This window comes from Takifugu flavidus, chromosome 5, assembly GCF_003711565.1.
Source record: "Takifugu flavidus isolate HTHZ2018 chromosome 5, ASM371156v2, whole genome shotgun sequence".
In the NCBI taxonomy this organism is placed as follows: Eukaryota; Metazoa; Chordata; class Actinopteri; order Tetraodontiformes; family Tetraodontidae; genus Takifugu; species Takifugu flavidus.
Window position 1 is genome coordinate 10,807,212 of NC_079524.1, and position 23,728 is coordinate 10,830,939.

A 23,728-nucleotide genomic window follows, 5' to 3' on the forward strand; every position below is an offset into this window, starting at 1 on the left:
AACAATTTAACATTTTTTCCCCCAACATGGGCTCTACGGCTGTTCTCCAACGACATCTAGTGGTCTAATGTGGTCATGTGTCACAAACAAGCTATTATAGTACCTGTAGCATTTACACACACACACACACACACACACACACCCGCCCCTTTATTATCTTCCCTAATTAGGCATAAAAGGCAATTCCAAATACAAAATAATCAGTTTATTCAAGAAGATTCACCATTTTGAAAATGTACATGATATTTAGCACAATTAAAGCATCTGGAAGCAGTGGATTGAGACAAAGATGGGCTATTACAAAAAGCTCCAGCCAAACATGAATGGCTCAACATAATTTATTTTCATTTTATGTTAAAATGTACAGAGTTCTTTGAAAGTACTTGCTAAGAAAGAAAAAAAAATAACAGAATGGAAATGCGAGGACAGAGTAGAGTCGAGGTTGCCGAGCGCATCGACCTTCACTGCGCGCAGCTGTCGCTCCTCTCATTTTGCGTTCTCTCATAGCATACAACGCAACATGTACAATTACAAAGGATACAAAAAGGGAAGCGATATAAACAGACAGAAATATACTGAGCTCCTTTTTACATGCCTCTCAAATGTAAGGAAATCATCCTATACACACACAATAAAAAAAGAAAGAATGCCAAGTGACCTTTAGATATTTGTAATCCTTTTGTTTAAAATAGCATTAATATACTACACAAAGATAGAAAAACTCTAGAGATGAGATGGAATGAAGAGGTTAAAGGCATCTTAAAGTCACTAAAAGTGAGTGGTTATTTTTTAGCTTTTGAAATTCTTAGTAATTATTACCCAAGAGGCGAGCTAGAAAATATGTATTGTTTTTTTTTTTTGTGTTTTCCTGAAACAGAAGTGAAAAATAATGACAGTACCAATATCAATGTCAGAGTTTCCTTTTACATTATAGAAAAAACTGTTTCTCTACAATAGTCAAAAAAGAGCCAGCTTGTGTCATAAAAGAAAGCTGCCCGGGTCTGATAAAATTCAGAAACACAACAAAAAAAAAAAAAAAAAAAAAAAGGTACAGAACAGAACGATACACACAAAAAAGTATCCAATGTCACATCTGGAAGAAAATTCCTCTTTTGTTGTTGAATACTGGATAGTGGAGCATCGCGCTCAACCGCGTCACCCACTCCAAGTCTTCCTCTGTGAGGGCCAAATCGTGCACTAGACCAGCACTTCAGGAAAACCTTCTACACAGGCCAACTTCCTGCTGCCATGGTTCTAGCCAATGGGAGTGCAGTATTTTGCAGAATAGAAAACAAAACAATAATAAACAATACAGCTGACAAGGCAAGACTCTATTGGGTGGCTAACACTTTCAGCAGGGAATCCAGAATCTGGTTCCCCGTGTTTTAGCGGCGTTTCCTACGCCGCTAAAACAGGCTGACGCAGCATGTCGTCTGTCAGTGGAGTGTGTGACAACAGTTAAATGTTTCCTGAGCAGGCCACCAATCACAGACGGCTCGCTCGAGTGTGTGTGTCCGGTAATGGGTACCAGAATATTTACATCGAAACGCTTCATAGTGGTGGAAAATAATGCTACTAGCTTTTCCTATGGACACATCGGACAGTAACGTGCTCCCTCCCTTCCGTTGTCTTTTTGGTACATGGTCTCAGAGAACCCGTCGGCCTCCCTCTTCAATTTTCTGGAACTTAAAACGTGTTGTTGATGATCTGGTATTTGTGAGAGCATCTCCAGAATGCCACATATATAAAGACCAAAGCATATGAGAGGTCAGACTGCACATAAGTATTAAAAAAACACAAACAACAAAAATAGGTTTCCATATTATGCTTTAACAAAACATTATTCAGCCTAAAATGTCTTTTTTTTCCCCATCAAGATAAGGCTTGAAAATCAATGAAAAGATTGTGTGCATGGTTGGATATATTCAGTTTACCACTGTTTGTTCAGCTAATATTTGCAGTTCCGCGGAGAAAGTTAATCCTGTTCTCGTCTTTCTCCGACGTCCCTCGCTTCGCCTGTAGTCCACGCTACAGAAGGGGGTTCTGGGAATGCCTGGTCTGAAGCAGGTCCGTGGGCTCGACCCCTGCCCGGGAACCCAAGTGACTCAGCCCCAAACGCAGCCAGCCGGGAGGGCAAAGGGGGAGGCAAGCCGAAGTAAAAATGGGACAAAATACAAGGTAGGAAAGGAAAACGGGAAAGATCATCTCCACCTCCCACCACCTGCTCACCTAACGCCCGTTATAGACCCGGAGACGGCAAACAGGTGTAATGGACATTTAGAATACAGCGAGTTTTCCATTGTCAGTTCCTGGGTGCTCATCTGCTCATGTACGGCGACTGTTTGGGCACACCGGCGTAGCTGTGATGGGAGGGGCCAGTGTACATCATGTTGCTGTGATGGTTGGGCTGCATAGGCTGCTGAGGGTAACCCTGGCCTCCCATCATGCCCATTTGCATCTGCATAGGGTACTGGGCAGGCTGATTCATGTAAGCGGGGTTGCCGTGGTAACCACTGTTCATCATCGGCTGCGGCATTCGGTAGCCCGCCGACATGGCGTTCAGCGGCGTCATGTTCATGGAATTGTACGGCGCCGGCGTAGGCATGAGGTTGGGCATCATGCCGCGCTGCACCGCCAAGGTGCGCGGCCTGCCCTGCATGGCCACAGCGCCCGAGCTGCGGCCGTAGAGCTGCTGTTGGTGAGGGGCGGGGGCCAGCTGCTGGGTGGCTTTGGAGCGGATGGAAATGTGGCCTTTGACCGTGGCCATCTGACCCTGTAGCCGCTGCGTGTGGGGGGGTCCCAGGCTGATGTTTGTAGTCGGCATGTTGCACGGCAGCTGCAGGGAGCCCAGGTTCATGGTGCCAGAGCTCAGGTTAGGGGGTGGGGTCATGGTGGGCTGCCCCTGAGGAAGAGGGGCGTGGGGCGACGGCGCCAGTCCGGGATTGGAGAGAGAGACGCTGGTGGCGTAAGAGGTGACGGAGGCGGAGTGAGAGTAGGGCATGGCGTGGGGGTCCATGATGGTATTGGTGAGTTGCTGGAGTTTGGCCAGGCTGAATGTCGCCGAGGGCTGGGGGTAGCCCCCGGTACTAAAGTCCTGACCCATGCGCTCGTACAAGGCACGGCCCCCTCCCCCGCCTCCACTCTCTGGGATCTCCATGATCATTGGTGTGGAGGCGAAACCATTTCCCATGCTGCACTGGGACAGGGCCTGCTGTTGCTGGGGTGGAGGGGGGGCTGACTGTGGAGGTTGAGGATTCGGGGCCTGTTGCTGCTGGGGCTGGGGAACCTTTTTTTGGGACTGTTGCTGCTGCTGGTTCGTACTTGGCGGCCTCTCAATCACGCCGCAGCTCTGAGGAGATTTGATTCCACAGCTGGGGGTGTTGGACGGCGGTGGGGGCGGCGGGGGCTGGGGAACAGAACTGCCTACGCTTGTGGCTCCTGGTCCCGTTTGCTGGATGAGACTGCAGCTTCCCATGGCCAGCTGTGACCCACCAGTTCCTGTTGTGGACGCGAGGCTAGGTGTCGGGACAAAGGAGCAGCTGTTGGACTGGGAGGACGAGGAGGACGGCGTCGCTGAGCTCGAAGAGGATGAAGATGAAGAAGAGGAAGCTGTGGAAGCTCCAGGAACCACTGTGGCTGACATTCCTCCATTACCACTGTTACAGTTCCCATTGCCCCCACCCATGGTGGAGTCATAGCTGCTGGGGTTGTCGTAATTCTCCGTGGTGCTCTCGATGCTGCCGAGGTCACTAAAGCCGCTGTCCACCACCTGCTGCGAGTGGTCCGACACGGATGGCACGTCCATCATCGGCGAGGTCTCCATGTTCTGCTGAGAAGGAGCGGAGAGAGAACTGGGATGCTCGGGAGTGATCTGGGTGTATCCGCCTCCTGAGCCTCCACCAGCAGCGCCTGCTCCAGTGGGGCCCGGCGTCCCTCCCCTCTGACCCGTCTGCGTGGTGTCTATGATGGTCGAGGACAATCCCGGGCTGTTCACCGAGCGTACAGACTGACTGGGTAGCGGCGGCACCGGCGGATTAGGCAGGGGGCTGCTGTGTTGAGACGCCCCGCACTCCTCTACCAACGTCAGCGCCTCCTCCTCAGCCTCCGCCGTATGGCTGTAGTTCTGCAAAGTCCGGCAGGCGGCCAGGGTCTCCTCGCAGTCCTGATAGGCTCCGTGGTGCGGCTGGGCCTCAGCCTCATCGTCCTGGGACTCCCCCTGGGTCAGGGACTGCACAGCCTGCATCGTCTCCAAGTCCAGCTCGTTGGAGTGATGGTGGGGGTGGTGCGGGTGACTGAGCTCCTCCTTGAAGTCAGCGTGCTGGTGTTGGTGGGAGTGTGGGTGTGCATGCTGGGGTTCCATCAACAGCGTCACATCCTTGTCCTCCGGGTGCAGCGGCTGGAGTTCGATCGGTTCGGGGGGAGCCGACATGGCCGTCACCGTCTCCACCGCTGCCGCGGCGGCGGCCGACTCCTCTTGCTCCCGGCGTCTCCTCTCCTCCTGCTGCGGATCAACCGAGGCGGGCTGACATTTGGCCTCTTCCTCAGGCTCCTCCTCCTCCTCTTCCTCCTCCTCCTGCTTGCTGACATAATCCCGAGCCACGCTGTTCTCCATGTCTAAAAAAGCCTCTCCACCTTGTGGTTCTTCTTTAACTGGGGGAGAGCTGGCTCGGGAGGCGGGCTCTTCGTCATCATCTTCGTCATCTTCCTCCTCTTCAGATTCCTGGCTCTTTCTCTTCTTGCTGCTGCTGGTGCTCTTGTTCTCCAAGTGTCCATCACCTTCATCATCCGCATCGTGGTCCTCGCTGCGCCTGCTGCCCGAGCCTGGCGTAACCACCACTCGCCGAGTGCTGCCAGTCATGCTGCCACATTCTTCCTCCTCTCTTTCCTCGTCATCGTCGTCTTCCTCCCTGTCAGCCATATCGGTGTCCTGAGGCCGGGACTGTGGGGCCCGGGGCCCCGAGTTGGATAGAGAGGAAGACGGAGAAAGCAGAGGACAAGATGGCGGACGGCTTGGTTTTTCATCATCCCAGGTTCTTTCGGCCTCCTCTTCATCATCGTCATCATCCAGCTCAGACGTGGGCGCGGGTTTGGGAGCAGGTTGCTGGGGCACACAGAGCGAGCGGTTCTTGGGTGGTCTCCCTCGCCTCTTGGGTATCTTTTGCTCTACAGGTTTGGGGAGATAGTCGTCTTCCTCATCAGAGTCTCTCTGTTTGCTGTCAGTGCTGGTCCTGCACACTCGCTTGCGGTCATCAGCCTGCAGCAGTTGGGGGTCTTTGTTTAGCTTTTCCATCAGCCTCTGTCTGTCCTGCTCCTGCCTCTGAGCTTCCTCCTCCCGCTGTAGGTACCAGCTCCGTGGCTTGCGGCCAGGTTTCATCTTGATTTTTGGAGGTGTGGGATCCTGAGCCTGGCCATCCACAGCTGATCGCTGGATGGCTCCCACACCGGGTGGTTTCCCGGGTCCCCGTTTTTTCCAGTGCAGTGGTTTGCGGCTTTTCCCTTTCGGCCAGCCTTTCTTCTTCTTGACTGGGACCTCGGGGTTAGATGAGAGCATCTCTAAAGGGGCTGCTGGCAGAGCAGCCATTGGCTTTAGTACAGATGTTAACTCTGCAAATAAGATAAATATAAAATACAGGTTAAGTCCAAAGGTTTTATTCAAGAGGCACATCAAAGGAGAAGTTCATTGATTGATATAGTGCTCACCGTCTTCCTCTGAGTCTGTGAGATTGGAATGCCGGCCTCTTTTGGGTGCCGGGTCAGACAGCCTCAGAGCCGAGTGGGCGGAAGAGTAGCGGCGCAGGGGGTGTCCCAGGGGTGTCTCTTCTTCCAGCCGGGGCATCGGCCTCTCTGAGTCCGAGTCTACGAAAGGCTCATCTAAAACCTCTGTGGTTTCAGATATGGTCTCCGTCACCACGCTGCTGTGAGGATGGCTACGCTGGCGAAACCGACGCTTCCTCAGCGGCTTCTGGGCAAAAACGGGATGGGCGATTAGATTTCCTTTTCAACTAACAACAAAACCGAGTTCATGCTCTGATCCAATAACTGCGCATTTAGATGGAAGTCAGAGAGCCACAAAAACAAGGCAAATTACTGCCCTCTAGTGGAGGAGTGAAAAACTGCCAGCTTCTTACCTTGCATTTGAGCCCCATTGCAGGTTTCGTGAGGATGGGTGGAGAGCACGCCCTACTCTCTTCGTCATCTTCTTCATCGTCATCCTCCTCTTCATCGCTGCTTTCAGTGAAGCAGCTATTCCTCACAGGGGACTCATTTAACCTGGAAACCATTGGAAGCTGAGTGAGTCCCTCTCCGTGGGCTTCAGTCAGTCTGGGTTTAGGACCCCTCTTTTTCCTGGGAGGCCGGCCTCTTCGTGTGGGGGCGATGGACTGATGCTTTGACATGTCCAGTGAGTGAAAGGATGAGGACTCAGCTTGTCTGTCCAGAGAGAAAAGAGAAGAAGGGCCACCGAGCGCGCTTATAGATTTCCCCACATCCGTTCTCTCCTCGTCGTCGTCATCATCGTCCTCGTCCTCATCTTCGGCTGGGCGCACCTTAGGTGGCCGGCCCACTGGCGTTCTTTCTTTCATCTTTCCCCAAGGCCAGTTTTTGGGTGGACGCCCCCGTGGTCGGCGCTCTCCATTTGCTGGGGCAGAGGGTCGGGATGGCTCGGGCGCCGAGGGTGGACAGCGGATTGGAAGGGATGCTGGAGAGCTTTGGTTGATTGGAAACCCCAAAAAGCCCTTTTGCTCTTCCTCTTCTTCGTCATCCTCTTCCTGCCTCTTTTTCCCTTGGCGCATGTGCCAGGACATCGGTGCCACCTTACTCGGTTTGACCTGTTTTAGTAATATGACATAAATAATTGATCAAAAAGAATATTTTAAAATGAGAGAGAAAAGACTCGGTCAAAGCACGCACCTCCTTGCGGTTGTCTTCCATGTCCTCATCGTCTTCCTCGTTGTCATCATCTCCCTCGGGGTCTGACACCACCGTGTTGGTCACAATGACTGGAGTCCAACGGAGGCACTCGGGGTCGACGTCTAGCTGTCGTGGCCGAGCTTTTAGACGAGCCATGTGATTGTTCACTAGCTTCTCTCGTCGCACCAGAACCAATCTGACAAAACCAGGAATTTCAAGTTAATGAAGGAGTTTGATAATTCAGCTCAATGTTTCAGGATTGTGTTTGGTCATTTTTCTCTCACAAAGTCCTCTTTACACATGCAGAAATATAAAACACCATGTACAAGCAACACAAGAGGGAAACCCCTTTGCCCAGTTTCCATCTCTGACCTGTCTCCTCGCTGCTCCAGCATGTTGAGGCTGTGCAGGGTGGTGGTGATGTCCTGCGGGCAGATCCCGGTCAGCTTGCTTAGCTGCCGTATTGTGATCTGCCGGTCCTGGACCTCGTGAAGACATTCTAACACAACGCTGCGCCAGTAGGCCATATAGGAGAGCCGGCCCAGGTCTGACAGAGGCTTCTCTGGTGATCCAGGCTGGCCTTCACGTTTGGACAATAGGTAACCTGGAGGGAGCAAGACACAATGAAACGATGCACATACCAACATCGTTCACATGTCACGTGTTCGCTAAGGCTGGAGCTCTTACTGAAGTCAATGAGAAAGCGTCCGTAGCCCTTGCGCTGATACTGTGGAAGAATCATGATGCATGATACGTTGTATTTCTGTTGACAGTGCTTCTCCTGCAAAACATGGAAAGACGTCCACTCATTTCACCATTAGCATACACATCATGGAGACAGCACCACAGTGCAGGCCTGTGTGGGCGCACAGCAGGGTGTTGATGATGCCACGTCCGCTTGCTAACTGCTGTGTTTTGGCAGCGAGATGGAATGTTAATGGGAGCACCTGCGACTACAAACTCCACAGAGGGGCAACACAGCTCACAGCCCCCCCCCGCATTTATCTGAGGCACAACATCAACATTTGTATGTGTGCAGGAAAGCACCGCTGTGGAGCGACGCCAAAGCATATCAATCTCCCCTAATTTGAATGTTTCCATCTTGTTGTTTATCTTTTGTTCATGCAGTCAGTCTAGCAAATTTGTGCAGACTGAAGAGGGTTCTGTGCACTCACACCAGTAGGAAACATACTCATGCCGGTCTCAGAAAGTACAAATAAATAGTCATGTCATCAGAATCATTCAATAAAAGGGGAGAATTTTGAAAACTACTTCTTAGTTACATCATTTGAGTTATACCTTGGAGAAGTAGCCGACAAGGTGGCAACCTTTGCTGTCATTCTGGGTGAGGACGTAAAAAAGGAAGGGCTCCACATCATAGTAGAGTGTCTTGTGGTCCAGGAAGAGCTTGGCCAGCAGACACAAGTTCTGACAGTAGATTGTGCTCACGTTCCCATCAACCTGTGATGAATTAGAGCAAAAAAAACATCAGCACCTGCCTCCTTTTGTCCAGACATACATGTTTAAACTGCTTTTAAAAGGCTGGGGGACAGAGTGAAGGTGAACAGAGCAGTTCAAGATGATCTCAGCCGTGTCTCCTGAGTCCTGTTCAGGCACACAGAAAAGGCTGGAGACAGAAAGAGGAGGGGGGGTTCGGGCTGGCAGCCGGCCAGCTATCTGTGCTGGCCTCTGAGCGAGGAGGAACTGCAGAGCGGGAAAATGGGAGATCTGCAGACAACAGTCCTGCTCCTGTGCTATAACCCCCACCATGTATTTTAAATTCATGCAGTAAATATCACCCTGTAAATACCAGCCTGTATTAATCACTTTTAGGCTGGGCGATTGACACTAAATCCAAGGAGTTGGCTTTTCCCCGTCGGGTCCCTCACCTCAAACACAGAAACATCCTCTTTCCTGTAGATCTCGTTAGCAGGCGGGTGAAACCAGCTGCACTTCTTCATGTGCTGGTAGAGGATACTGCGGCTCTTCATGTAACGGAGACAAAACTCACACAGGTAGAGCTTTGGAAGTCTGGAGAGGAGGGACAAAAGGAGTCAGAAATCAGACCACACAAATGGATTTTATGATCGAAGCATGAACAGAAATCAAATCTACCTGCTGTACTCTTGCGGGTACGGGGATGAATACCATGTCTGAATTTCAAATTTGCCAAACTCGATGACCGACGGACATCGCATCTGGGGATCCGGCGGACCGGTCACCCCAACTTTCTGCGTGGGCGACAACGTTGGGGTGGAAAGACACAGAAGATCAATAACAAGCTGAAAAGAAGAGTCTCATATAGCCAGTCAAATATAGTCAAAACACAAATACACCCAGTGAAATGAGAAATATTTGCTCTGCTCCGTGTTTACTAAAAGATGAGATGTGCTGTGCCCCTCTCATCCACTCAACCAGCGTGACGGCCCATCAAACAACAGGGGCTGTTTTTAATCCCACCAACTATGAGGAATTTAAATAAAACATTACAGCTTAATTACCCTGCAGTGCAGCTGTTGTCCCACCATTACATCATGCTATTTGCATCTAATAGCCATTTATAACAAAACCTTTGATCCTCACTAAATCAACCGGCGCACTGTCCAACCTTGCATCATGGACGTGGATGGTTTTAATATTCATGTGGAATCAAGCAGCTGCTCCATTGCAAATTAATCGCTCTCCGTGTTGAAATAAAGTCTCTCACAGCTCATTAACTCTCCCACCCACCGACCTCTGAGCCTCTTTTTAACAACACGCTGCTGTTTCTGACCACATGGAGCCGATCCCTCTGCTACATTGATGACATCACGGTACACTGTTCAAAGCCTTCACTCGGTTTCTGGAATACCAAACCTAGTGATTTTCCAACAAGTACCTGCAATGCCAGCTCCTGGATATGTCTGAACAACTCGATATCTTTTTCCGTCAGGTTCTCATGACCAGGCAGCTTCTCGTCTTCGTCACGCCAGTCACTGCCTTCCTGATTGTCTGAGGATGGAAATCATCGTCGTGATTATGTTACAAAAGGCATGCCTCCCTTTTTATGCTCAACATAATCCTGCTGAAACAGTAAACAGGTAGTTGACAAACATGGGTAAAGATGGAATTCTCTACAAGGATGAGATCCTTTATAACAAAGCTGAATTGACCCTCAAATCCAGACGTTTGCAGAGCAGCTGACGCCACACGACAACGAATGGCGCTGAAACTGTCGATAAACTGTGAAAATGACAACCTGCTATTAAGCTTCATTAAAAATTTAGAAAATTATGTCGTGATAAATATTTGAATGCAATGCCGCAGACGTCTCGTTAACGTGGTGCGACTTGCACATTTTGGGTTGTTAACGTTTATAGACCATTTGTACTTTCACCGCCACTTCATTAATAATTGTTGCTGCAGCACTGTGAAGAAGCACAATGGTTTTCTCCCCACACAGTGCAATTACATAATTAATACGGGCACACTGATGTTATTAATGAGGTTCATGCCCACTGTCCCAATGTTACAAACCCATTTCTAAAATTGTCTCGCAAAATGCAAACTTTTAAAAACCCGTCTGTCCTCACCTCCCCTGTCGTCTCCCTCTCCTTTGCGATGGGCTTTCTTTCGAATCCGGCACTGCTCGGAATAGTCCACAACTTCTTGCCGAGCCTTGCGGCCCTCGGGCGACGGCGTGAAGAACTTTGTGAGGGCGTCAATCAGACCCTTGGTCTTGCTGTTAAAGCACAGGCTGCTCTGGGACAGGTCGTCGTCGTCCCGTTGTGAGAACAGCAGCCGGTCGTCGCCGGGGTAACCCTCACAGGACGAGCTGGAGGAAGAGTTGGCTGATGCTGAACGCTTCCGCCGGCCGCGCAGAGCTAACTTTTTGAAGGGCCTCCCAGGCCTACAGAGGAAGGGCGAAAGCAAGTGAGGGGAGCAAAAATATGGCAGTTAGTCACACTGCTGATGCGCAGCAAGACGCCGCTTGCTTCAGGCGTTTCAGTACCTGTTCTTGGGCCGTCCCAGCGGAGCACTGTAGCGCCTTTTGATTTGTGCTGCCTTTTCATGCAAAAGCTCCTTTCCCTTTTTCCTGGGTTGGCAGATTTGACAAATCCACATGCCTGGGAGAAGAAGGAAGAAAGAAAATACAGATTCAGATGAACTGATGTGGATTAGATGAAACAGGCATCGGTGCAGACACCACAATGCTCTGGGTGTATCAAAGACAGGGAGGCATTAGACGCTCCATTGAGAGTCAGAAATCATTAAGGGTGACTATTATATCATCCTCAGTAGCTGCGTCTCTTTGTTATTCTGTAGTCTTCTGGCATAAAACAGATCTGAATTCATGAGAATAGAGCAGATAAAGAGGCAATGAGCCAAATGAGCAATCCTGTTCATTTACCTTTTGGCATTCTTGTTAGAGGTGGATCACAGCACTCCATGTGGAAACCCCGATCACAAGAATCACAAAACAACATGTTTTCCTGTATGCCACACACAATAAACATAAACAAATTAGGGCTATAATGCCTTTCAGACAAATACACATCAATTCTATAATCGATGGTCATGGATCGACGGTCAGCTCGTTCTCATTTCTATAACACTACAAATGAGCACGTTGATGGTGTGGTTGAGTGTTTCCAACCTACCCATTTCCCATCTCTTGCAGCAGGCTGTACATTTCATCTCAACTGTTATGCTCCCCTACAAACATCTGAATAGCAATAATCTCTGGTTTGACAAGTACTAGAGAAAAATCACACTGAGGCTGACTAAAATAGCTCACGCCCGAGACCACAGATATATCTATCAGCGTCTCCATCTCCCATTTAAGCTGAGAGGAAGAGAAGGTTCACAGGCACCGTTACGCCTGTCGGGCCGCCATAGTCGCTCATTCACTCACCGCGTTCTTTCCTTGATCTTGACAGCTGCTGCAAGTCTTGCACTCGATGCACTGCCACCACAGCGCCTTGACTCGCACGGTGAGCTCTGGGGAGAACTTGAGACAGGACGGGTGGCCTGTAAGTAGATCAGCACACAAACACACAACAGAGCGTCAATTTATCTTGGTTTTTGTCTCTTCTGACTGACAGCTATGACCCACTTGTATCCCTGCAGAAGAAGGAAAGGGGGGGGCTTTGCTTGGAACCGAAGGCTGATGTTGAATCAAGCTCCTCATGGTTCCACGAGGAGTGTTCAAACGTACGTGACAGCCTGTCAGAGCAAAGCCTTTGTGAACAAAACAGACCTGTGTGCAGCAGAAGCTCGCTAAAAAGTGTAAAATATCAGTAAATGGGTTATAATATTATAATTCTTGGTAGAGAAAAGGTTTCCTTAAAAAAAAAAAAAAAAACTGTGTTACAATCTGTGTGTTTATTTTGAGGCCAAACACTTCACTTAGAGTCAAATATAAAATTACCAGCGATATTAGTACTTTAGCTTCAAGGATCAGCTTCAGTTTAAGGAGTAAAAGAGCTGTGAACAGGGAAAATAAAGTGTGATAAATCCAAGTGTGAGTGCAGGCTGGAGTGTGATGACTGTACTCAAAAGTCACAGTTTAACAGCAAACTGTGATTCCACATACAAGTGCTTCAAGCACTTAGAGCATCAGTTAGCCTGAGGAGACCACATCAGTGGAAAGATCAGGTCAGGGAGCGGCAGGTTTACAGGAATCTTCACTTTCAGGCCGACTGTCAGTTAAAGGCTTAAGATTTAGAAGAGTCTGGAAGAACCAGGGAAAGATTAGGAAACCTCTTAACAATTACACTGGCAGCTCTGCGGTGACTGCTGTGGATTTGTGTTTGTTTTTACAGGAAGCAAAAACAACAAATCTCAAGATTGGACACTAGATTTGATCAGCAACGTGCAGAGTGCCGAGTCGATCTTCCACCGCTGAGGCCGGTTGGATACGAGATGAAACTGAGCGCCACTCACCGCTGTTGCCACAGTCAGCGCAGGAGATGAGCTCCTCTGGCCTCTTGTCGCGGTTCTGCTCCTTGGTTCCGAGGCAGAAACTGCAGATGGGGATGGGCTCTGCCACCGGCTGGAGAGGGAACAGGGGATGGAGGAGGGAGTCAGAACAGCTCGATTAAACAAAGGAAAACAATCAAATGAGCTGCCACAGTTGGATTAGGAAAAGACAAGTGTAACAACCTCTCGGCAAACTCCTGCAGAGTTTGATAAAGCTTTAACTCTCTTCAGGCTAAAGGATCTAATACCTGTGGACGACTTCAACATTTTAAAAACATGCAGACATTCAGTTCAAAGGCAACATAAAGCTTTTAATATATCTCACAACCTCAAAAAACATGTCAGCCTTCCTGTGTTTGTGTGCTTAAGACGAAAAATACGACCAGACAAAAGCCCTGAGGATGGATTATGTCATGGAGGCAGAAGGGGAGGCTAACGCTTAGCATGTTCCTAAAACTTCAAACAGGACTTTTGTGTCAGATAAGGCTGAAAAATCACATCCCTGAAGCACTGCAGGTGCACCACACAGACTCACTCACACTCACTCACTCACACACACACGCACACACACACACGGTGTGGGGTGGGAAGGATTCCTTAGATGACAGGGCCTGGAAGCCCTGAGGGGGAAGTGGTTGCCTACTGCTGCTTTGTTTACTGCTGCAAAATTTCCAACAGACATTTCAAACTCTGTCCATAACAGATGATCCTACTCAGGCTGTGATATTTACATCCAACATAAACGCCCTGGACAGAAATAAAATTCAATAGTATCAAAGGCCAGGAGAGTAATCTGTAAAGCCTGGACCAACAGTGGAACTCTGTGGTGACCTTTACGAATCTCCTTCTAAACCCTTAATTTGACAGTGATCTCATTTCCGAGTTACACGTAAAAATGAGCCAAGAACAAATTTAAATTGAGGATGAGTGCTGGGTGTGCGGCATCGGTGAACCTTACTGTCGACTTCAGCAGAGAAATCTGACGGTGGTTTTCATGAAAGAAAAAACATTCAGAAATAGAGCAAACGTCCCCCTCCCACAGTACAGCACCATCATCAGAAAAGAATGTAGCACAGCTCAGCCCTGAGAGCCACCCTACATCACCCGACCGCAAACACAGCTACGAGGCCGGAGACAATGTGTAGACATCTGCTGGCCGTCTGCTGGGAGAGGAGGGAAGCCAGCGTTCAGAGCAGATATCAAAGCTGCTGGAGAAACAAACCACCTTCAGCCAAACCAGCACGGTCGATGTTCACGTAACTCGCCGCTGACGTTAACAAGAGCGGAGGGGAAGAATCGCAACGATCCAAAAACACAGCCCAGCAACAACAGCTAGAATCCCGAATTAAGACCGTTTGTGGCCCACATGAAACCTGACAGAGTGGGAGCAGTGACGGTGAAGAGCAGAGACAGGAAGCCTTTTCCGTTCCATATCCATGTTTAGTTTAATCTGCAGAGATTTCTCTGGACAGCCACTTTCTTTTTGTGCTCAGCAAAGATAAAGTCACAGAACACTCTGGCGAGTACGGCAAACCGTGCACATTAGTGAAGCGAGGGTGAGCTCCAGCAACACAGAGCGATCCATGAATTCTAGTTAACACGGGGGCCAAATTGAATTCATATGAATTAATATGCGATAATGATGCGCATGTGGCTGACTGAAGCCTAAACTGCTCGTGTCTACGTCATTTCCAATGACTTGCGTCTTAGCCCGATGCTAAATAGGAGGAATCTGCATCTGTGGAGCAAAATATCACCCATCACCGCGAAGATGCAGTCAGCTGGTCTCTTCCTTTACATAAGGCATTTTTAAGACTTTAAGATCATTGATAATATCAATAGCGGTCTCTTTTCAGAGAGCAAATCAAATCTATCTCTCCTTACGAGACATTCAAGGCCAACGATTATGATGTGGGTGTTAATATATGCGCTGATTTACATGATAACATGTTGAGAGCAGGTAGAATAAGAGTCACTGCAGATCATGTTTGAGATTTTCTGCAGGACAACAGTGCAAAGAGCCGCAGAGAGCAGAGGAAGGAGCATGTCCTGGCACAGAGGAGACAGGGACGAGAGCTTGATTTATTGGGTTCATTTCCTTGTAAGACGCTTTCTCCTGCACGCACACACTCTCTCACACACACACACACAGGCGCGCGCGCGCTCACCCTGCTGCCAGCGCTGGGACTGGGAGAGAGAAACAAAAGGTATAAAGCAGGGAAAGAATTGAGTTAGCGGTGTGCTGGAGAGAGTCGCTGTTAGCAGATAAGCAGAGACATGCAGGGGTCAACGAGGAAGATGGAGCCGCGATGAAGACCGACCAATTCATAAATGCCGTCTCTCACACTCACACACATAAACTACATGTTTACACTGAGTGTTACTGATCAGCCGTTTCAATGAATAAGGATCCTTAGTGCCAGTGGATCAAAGGATTTCCATCCTTGGAAGTGTTACTACATTTTAATGAGTTTATACCTGGTGGTAGAAATTAATATATTGTCACAACAGCGGAGGAATGGCAAGAAGGAGGAAGGAGCAGTGTGTGAATTAGGGAGCGGAGGGATGAAAATGTTAACCTGGAGGGAAAGACGGGGAGAAAAAAAGGAGAAAACCTGCAGCAGCCGTCCTCCGAGCAGCCTGCATGCGACCAACACCTCAATCATTCCTGACGTTTAACCCCTTCGCTGCAGCGGCCGGCCAACCGTTGCAGCTCGCCCTTTGAGCACTCGAGTCAACGCACACCGAGAGCCTCCTACACTCACACCCAGTGTGTAGTGAGATGTACAGTATGTTTCACTGAGGCTTCAGTTACTGGCTGCCGCTGTAAATTAATCCCTGCTAGATACAAAATAATGAAAGCCTAATCCTGCCTTCATGACAGGGATATTTGGAGCTCCGAAACGAAATCCTCAAATTCCTCCCAAGAGATGTTTTTTCCTCTCTCTGTGTCATTCTTTTCTACCTCCTCCAACACCGGCTGCCGGGGCTGTTCACGCCACAGCGGCGCTCCAGAAATGTCTCACGTTGCCTGTCGTGGCCAGCATGTGTGTGTGTGCGTGCCTGTTCTATTTTAAGCGCGCTTCTTCGATCCTGACGAGATGGATCCAGAAACAAAATGCAGGTCGGAGCCAAAGAGACACGCCTTGTGGCAACTGTTAGCATCCCTGTAGCAACGGCTGGTTGGAACGTCCGTGCAAACAACGCAAACACGTCTTACAGGCTTCTGTATCAACGCAAACACGCCCACCTGTGTCTCCTGGGTCGCCCGTGCACGAGATTCAAACACGCACTCCGAGTGCTGCGGATTTGCGTGCCAGCAACCAGCCGCACGCCTCATTCTTTAACAGTTACCATTAAAACCAGAGGAGGGTCACGGTCAAGCACCGGCATTTGTTATGAAAAGACTGGAACAATAAAAGGAAAAAGGAGGAGGGGTGGGAGAAAGGATAAACGGCAAATTTGGAAAACACTACCGCTGTCCTTGTCTTCACTCAAGGATCTCATTAAAATGGATCTCAACCACCTCCCCACTCCTGTAGCGGCTCCCACCTCCAACAAGCCCATTGATCACTCTTAAAGGACAAACAGAGAAGCAGCGAAGAAACACAAACATGTGTGAACCGTTCATTTAGTCATGAGACCCCTCTGGACCGGGTCACATGAGACGGACCCTGATATATTATAAGTGCGCAACACACACGCCAGCAGAGCTGTTCGAGCACCAGCAGACAAGAGGACAGCGCCTTCTCTGTCCCACTAGCCTAGAAAGGAACGGTGCACACGTCTTTGCCTGGTTCCTCCAACTCGCCCTCCCATAATTCCCCGCGAGGAACCAAGCTGAGGAGCACAAACGTAAAAAGCCCAGCGTGAAACTGGCTGTGCTCCAACCGTCACCGCCACGGCGGATCGGCAGGTGTTGAAGTTGAATTTAGCCATAACCCCGTGCAGCCAAACGCGGTTCACATCACTCATCGGTGAACTTCAGAGAACTGCTCCCTCTCGCTCGGTCGCCAACGGCGTTGCTACGGGGTCATTAGCTGGGAGCATCTGCCCCGCGCCACCAAGGCTAGCCAAGCTTTAGGACTCTGCATGCACTACAGTCTTCCCTGGAGCACAGTTACTCTTCCATAAAGGTGTGATGCTTTCAAGAGGAAACACCCCCGAAAACTCAGCCGTCAAACGTCGACTGAATCTACAACAACATTCTACTGTCCGGCAATTGTTTGCGCGCCAGCCTCCCAAATACGCAGCGGTAATTCTCTATTTTTAGACAACAAATGTAATTTTGAACTGGCCTTTTCAGCTGCCATTAAGAGTGAGTGCAGCACATTTGCTGCATGCACGTGTTTGATGGAGTGAAAAGAAGTGCATTTCATCGTCCTTTTGGACCTGCCAAAAGTGTCATTTCTGGAGTGCTGCTTGATCTTTTGGTGAACAGAAAGTTGCAAATCCCTCATACTGTTTTATTTTCCTCATATTGAAGACAGGTGTGCAGCGATGGTGCTCTTACAATCCAGCAGCCTCGTTTATCTTCGAAGATAAAGCGCCTCCGGCTGCTGTTCGTAATGAAAAACACTTTTTATTTTAATCTGACATGTCAGTCGCTGCAGCTGTCAAGACGTAGACCGCAGTGCTTTATGGGCTTTCTCCTTGACCTTGTGACACGCAGCCATTTTTAAATGATGTTTTGGACATTTTTGGAGGGAAAAGGAGACGAAATAGAAGAAGCTGGAGGAGAAAATACAGTTTTTAATGACCCTTTTAGTTCTCGATTTCCCTGCAGGTTCTAAATGTCAAACGTGTCTGCGGTGACAAGCATGAAACGGGTGGCACCAGAGAACAGAACAAACTTCTATGTTTTTGGGTCAGATTCTGATTCTCTTTTTCCATTTTTTAATCCATTTCTGTATAAAATGTCGGGAAACTGACTCAGTCTTCCCCGGCGATGCGTTCCGCTGATGTGTGCGCCGAGGTCGTGATGGGACGAGTCAAAATCAAATTTTGAATTAAATTAAAGGATCACATGGGAGTCAGGCAGTTTTTTCATTACGTGTTAATTACAGTATGGTGGATTTCAGAGGGACGGCAGAAGAGGCTGACTAACATCTGAAACAGAGCCCAGGGAGACCAATTCATGCTGCCCAACAATATTTCCCCAGCATTCTTGTGGCCTACCCTAACCCAGTAATCATTTCTATCCAGTAACCATGCAGAATCCCAAATATAGGATCTATTACTGATGCGTTCCAAAGGTGGATCAGGGCGGATCCGATAAACTCCCATTAACTTTGTTGTGTTCACATCGCCCATTCGAACCGACTAATAACCCGTAGTGCCAACGGTGGCCGCTTTAAAGGTCAGCGGGAGATCACAATAAGCGTGACACAATTGCGCACGTGTTTCTCGGAGATTTTCACACGTCCTCGCCATGACACCGGGCGCCAACCTGGAGAACTCTGGTTCACCCCGCTCCAGCTGTTGAGGAGAGGGCAACCTCGGGGCAGAGAGATCGCTCCTGCCTATTAAGACGGGATGAAACGCACACAAACACACAACCTGCACACAGACGTACACACAAAAGCTTAGCATCAAGCTCGTCCCATCTAATGGCCACAGCCTCATACTAAGGGGCGCTCAGGGAGGCAATGAGGTTTGCCATCATATATCCGTGACCCCGGGTTGACTCCACTCCCCCATTCACCTCCCCCCTCATGACCTGGCAATGGTACCCTATTAGGGTGAGACGGGGGAGACAGAAATAGAGACTGGAATCACGTTTGAATGGAGCACTCTGACACAAACACCAGCACGTTGACCACACAAATCTCTTCAGAATGGGGTCAAAGCCGGTGCTCACCCATTTGTTTTGTTTCCCGCCACCCCCCACCCCCCCTCCCACCCTGCTTTTACACACTCTCACATTGATAATCATTCACAACAACATGCCAATGAAGCATGGTCAGACAAGGGTGACTGAGCGGAGTAATGCTGAAGTCAGTGAACAGACTTCTGTGACAGCAACTCGCTGAACCCGATCCACGCCTTAAGACAAGACGTAAAATCCACCAACGCCTCATATTCACTTACGGTTTCACAGGAAATGTCACACACCAATACTTTCTGATTAACAGGGTGGCAGTTTCCAGCAATGGGGGTCTTTTGCTGAGCTCTGCAGGGGTTTGTTGGTTGTTCGGACGACTTCACGCAGCCAAGCAGGTCACTGTCACACCACAGCCATCTGAGCAAGTCTATAGAGTCTATAGAGTCAACCAGCCAGCCAGTTTAATGCCGCTGCTGTAAAGTGTACCTAAAATAAAACACAGCATATTCAAAGAACCAGACAGGAAATGTAATTGAATACGAGTGTAGCTTGAAGATTCCGATAGAATCAGGCCATTGTGCTGCGCGTTTATTTACAAGTGTGTGGTTAAAAACATGCTTTGGATGTCTGCAGGCACGCTGAACAGATTCGTAAAGGTGTGTGTGTGTGTGTCTGCATGTGAGCACGTCCTCCGTCTGTGTTTATGTCTGTTTCTTGGTTCCATATCTGCGTGTACGAATGTCCGTAGCCCTTAAAAGCAGAGGGTAGAAGCCGGCTGCTCTCTGTGATCAGGTTACAGGAGTGGGTGTGTTCCCACTCTCCTCTGTCGCCTGCATGTCTGCCTCTCCCTCTTTTTTCTCTGCCTCTCTCCTCCTGGTTAAAAGAGAGCCTGTAAGTTTGCGTCATGCAGGCCTCTTCCTGTGGCACCACTACACACCGCCTCTCCTCCGCTCTACTCTTTTTCTCTGCCTTTCTTCTGCCCATCTTCTGCTACCAGTCCTGCAGCTGGTCCACACACCCTGTCGGAAGCTGAGGACCATGTGACCATTACTGCCCGTGACCTTGTCCACCATTTAAAAAAAATCCCCAAAAATCAGGAGCCCACCCAGCATCACTCTGCAACCGCTGGTCTGTGACACAACACACACCTCAGGATCTGCTGCCCACGTCCATTGAAGCAAACAAAAGAAGGCTTCTTCTCTAATAAGTGGGACAAACTACCATGTAAACCAATTAAACCAGTGTAAACAACACAAGTGCCGGACAGTCCCACAGCAGAAGTCCTCACTGAGCTGCTGAAATTAAACTTTTTATATCATTCCACAATTCTAGAGCACGTCTGAACACTTGAGGACACTTTTTTCTCCTTTATAGAGGAGGTGCGTGCAAAGATTGTACCTTGTCTTTTTCGTGGGGCAACAACCGTACTGGTGGCAGTGAATCCAGCGACACTGGTCCAGTCCCGTCATCCACCGAGCTGCTCCGGCTGACGAGCTGGAACAGCAGCCCCTGCTTGACGACGCGTCCGTGGGCCACGGCCCTCTTCAGGGCCACCCTCAGCTGCTGGTGGAAGATGCCAGGGCCCATGGAGCCGCTGCCTGAGAGGTAGGCCGCCACGTCTGCCTGACACTTCAGGAAGCGCTCAATGTTCTTTAAGCCGGATCCGCCCGGCTCGTGGAGCCCCTCAAGGGCTCGCTTGATTAGCTTGTTCCAGTCAAGTCCTGGTTTCTTCCCTGAATGGGAGTGAGTGCTTCCGCCGGCACTGCTGCTGCCGCTGCCACCTCCGCCGGTGCTGCCGCTCCCTTTGGCCTTGGCCAGAGCCACGCGCCCGGGGTTATCGGGGTCCTTATAGGAGTTGAGACCTTTGTTGGTGACCTTAAGGATCGTGCCGTCCTTCACGCTGAGCTCCAACTGCTCCAGGACCGTTTTGCGGTCCAGGCCATGAGACATGGACACGGCATTGCAAATGCGTTCCTCCGACGGCCGCTGCTTCTGCTTTTTTATCTTCCTGATGGCCTCCAGGATCCATTGAGTATACGTCGGATTGGCCAGTTTCACCATGGCTGCGGTCTGAGTGGGCGCAGTGGCTCCGCGGCCTCACTGCTCGCCACACGAAAAAGGGAGTGTAAGCCCAGGAAACACGTGGCCTGCGCCGTAGCGCCGCCGACTCCCCTCTTTGCCCTCTATCTACTGACTATCCCTTGTCCTGGGGTCGCACTGAGAGTCCCTCAGAAGCCGAGTATGAACAGCACGGTAAGGAACAGCCGACCATAGCACAAATCCCGTGAGCCAAACCTCCACCTGGCAAAGATGTGTCTACCCGGCACCCACCCCTCGCCAGAGAAGCCCCCCTGGCGAGAAGCAGGGCGAGTGGAGAGCGTCGGGATGGAACGGGTTTATCAGCCGCCTAAATTCCCACGGCGCACAATTTCGGGGGGAAAGGGCCGTCGAAAATACAGAAGGATACTTTCCACGGTCTCTTAAAAATAAAACACACCTATAGTGATCTAAAGAATCAGTTCATTCAGCTTCTTGTCCGTGATGTTCTCAGCAAAAAAAAAAAGACCGTTCGCAGTAGTCCCCAAGTTGGGAAGTAAGCGTTTGAATATGTGGATGTATTTCTCTCTCGTGCACTCCTCTCTTCAAGTAATCTGGGATTCCTTGACGTTGGATGACAGATTTTACAGCCGGGAACAGGACGGTGACCCGACGCCACCTATATGACTTTGGTAGCTGAGAAACCCTGCACAAAAGGAGAAACAGACACAAATGTTAGTTCTTGTTTTAAACGCTTCTCTGGATATAGGGACAAACTTAAGGACCCAAATCTGTTCACATGCATCCTGGTACTAAAGGGCAGACGACTGTCCCTTTCCCCGTAGACACAACACAACATTCCTGACCCAGAGAACACAAATGGGACAGTCACAAGACAACAAAGCTGAAACAGTGAGGAGCGGGATCATTTACGTAAACAAGCATGTATTTTGGAAATTACACAGCAATCCAAGACGTTTTGCCAACAGACATTATCACACCAGCATGGACGGCCCATAGGCTTAAAGATGACACAAGGTGTCACATAAATACAGAAATTAAGAGCTCTATCAAGTGTAAACATCTAGCAAAATAACGCAATAGCAGGTGACCATGAGGCTAAGTGTAACATAACGCACTGTGGTTGCTAACATAAACACGATGCAGTCAAAACACAGACTATTTGCAAACATTAGCCGGGGGGGGTAGCTTTACAAAAAAATAAATCTCAGCTACATAAATCATCTACCGTGTAGCCGTCGTGCTGTTTACTCAAACTGGTGTGATATCAGACAGCCAAGTATTTGACAACAAGCCTTCCCGCTAACAGCTGTTGTTTAGCAGGCTAACACTGGGGGATAGCTAATGAGCTAACGTTACGATTATGTTACTAACGCTGCTCGCTAACTCCAAATGTAAACAGCAAGAAACAATACAATGGCCCGCGCCTTGCCTCCTCTTTTCCTACCGACGCTCCGACGGGGGGGGGGGGAGAAAAATCAAACCACCGCTCTACGACAGCCGTAAATAATAATGTCGTTCTGAATGTCATTTTGTCGTTAACCTGAGACGACGGCCTTCCAAACGGCACAATGCAACTTACAGACACCGTCTCGGTTAGCAAGCAAGTGCAAAGATCCGGATGTAAGGGCCGGAGATTTGGGAATATCTAATCTTGGGCGCCCTCCTTCTCGATCTCCGGGCCGGGAGAGAACCTCTGCGCGCTCCGCCTCGCTTACTTCCTCCCTCCAACAACCGCCCTCCCACGTAGCGCTTCAGCCTGCGGTGCAGTGAAGGCAAGGCCGCTGGAGCGGAGCAGCTAGGCCTCGGCTGCCCCCCCCCCGCTTCCTACTACCCCCCCCACCCTCCCACCCACCTCCGCGATCACCATCCCTCCGTACCCCGCTCTCCCTCTCCCTCTCGCGGTTCCCCCGAAAGCCTGAGCTGGTCCGGTTCTGGTTTGCCAGAGCTCGGGTAAAGGAGACCGCGCGACTAAAAACACCGCACGCCCCCGATTCGGCTTCCGCCGCTACTCACCGGGATCCCGTGCCGAGGCGCCGAAAAGAAGGTGCCAAAACCGTGCGGAACGGAGACAACAACAAGCCTAAAAATGCAGCCACAGACCAGAGGCTCTGGAGCCGACGCCATCTTTGAGTGAAACAGGAGCGAGGCTGGTGGGGGAGGGGGGACCAGCGGACCGTCAGGCAGGGCCAAGGGACCGTCTGCGTGGTTCGAGGCGAAGATCCAGGGGAAGGAAAATTCACTGCAAGGCGCGGGGGGCGAGGGGCGGAGGTGTGCTGTTGCTATGAGAGGGGTGTGGATATTGCTGGAACACATGAAGTGGAAGAAAGGGACAGATGGTAGTGGTGTTGGAGGAAAGGGGGAGGAACGCGTAGAGGAGGTGCTCTCGCCTTCTCTGCTGTACACCAGCGGAGAGGGGGAACTAAGGGAGCGTCCACATTTTATCCAGCTGTTGTGAAAATAAGAAAGAAAAAGCCAGTGAGCGCGCCTTCACGTTAGAGGGTATTTAAAGATCAAACCCCGCCACACTGCAGTATTTCATAGCTGCTGTGTGTTTTGGGGGATGAAATTGGGGAGACGAGTCGCACAGATCTGGGCCCCGGGTGACGATCGCAGGTTGTTCCTCCTTGGATTAGATAAGGCGTGTTATTATCTGTGTGTGCGGGGGGTTCACGGATGCAGCGAACATCATTCCATGAAACAGGGTTATCCTTCCACCAGGAAGAAAATCAGCATGTCAAATGACTGCAGCGGCTCCGCTTTACATTTGATTGATGAGTAGCTGTGAGAAACTTTTCCCTGTGATTTGTGTTTGGAAAAGGATCCTCGCAGCTCATAGTGTAATAACGGAGGTTCTGCATAAACCGAGTTATATTTGGAGTGTGGACTTAAATAAGCCTGATTGGATCAGGTTCAAGATCTGATAACGTGCCTGCAAAATGTGTTTTCTGCTTCAATTTCAGCATCTAAGGCAGG

The 23,728-nt window shown here is 49.8% G+C and overlaps 1 protein-coding gene across 4 annotated transcripts; it reads right to left on the minus strand.

The window, feature by feature from the left end:
• Positions 1-190: 190 nt before the first annotated feature.
• Positions 191-23,080, minus strand: kat6a (K(lysine) acetyltransferase 6A). 4 transcript variants are annotated; one of them, XM_057033863.1, is made up of 17 exons: positions 22,769-23,080; positions 20,093-21,437; positions 12,835-12,943; positions 11,804-11,919; positions 11,300-11,381; positions 10,901-11,015; positions 10,482-10,798; positions 9,788-9,900; positions 9,025-9,140; positions 8,799-8,940; positions 8,209-8,370; positions 7,597-7,690; positions 7,282-7,513; positions 6,910-7,105; positions 6,129-6,827; positions 5,701-5,959; positions 191-5,604 (listed from the first exon to the last, which is right to left on the minus strand). In XM_057033863.1, exons 2-17 carry the CDS (start codon positions 20,753-20,755, stop codon positions 2,318-2,320), a joined length of 6,702 nt encoding a protein of 2,233 aa, XP_056889843.1. In that variant the 5' UTR covers positions 20,756-21,437; positions 22,769-23,080; the 3' UTR covers positions 191-2,317. The 4 variants fall into 4 exon arrangements, with proteins under 4 accessions (XP_056889843.1, XP_056889842.1, XP_056889840.1 ...); XM_057033862.1 differs by having other exon boundaries at positions 5,701-5,962; positions 22,856-23,079; XM_057033860.1 differs by having other exon boundaries at positions 5,701-5,962; positions 22,769-23,079.
• Between the last annotated feature and the right edge of the window lie 648 nt (positions 23,081-23,728).

What these genes read in the sequence shown, in the direction of transcription:
- kat6a (XM_057033862.1), bottom strand. Translation starts at nt 20,755, where the DNA reads ATGGTGAAACTGGCCAATCCGACGTATACTCAATGGATCCTGGAGGCC. An exon ending in CGCTGACTGTGGCAACAGCG is followed by an intron (nt 11,920 to 12,834) that starts GTGAGTGGCGCT and finishes ATCTACTTACAG; the next exon opens with GCCACCCGTCCTGTCTCAAG. An exon ending in CTGGGACGGCCCAAGAACAG is followed by an intron (nt 10,799 to 10,900) that starts GTACTGAAACGC and finishes CTTCCTCTGTAG; the next exon opens with GCCTGGGAGGCCCTTCAAAA.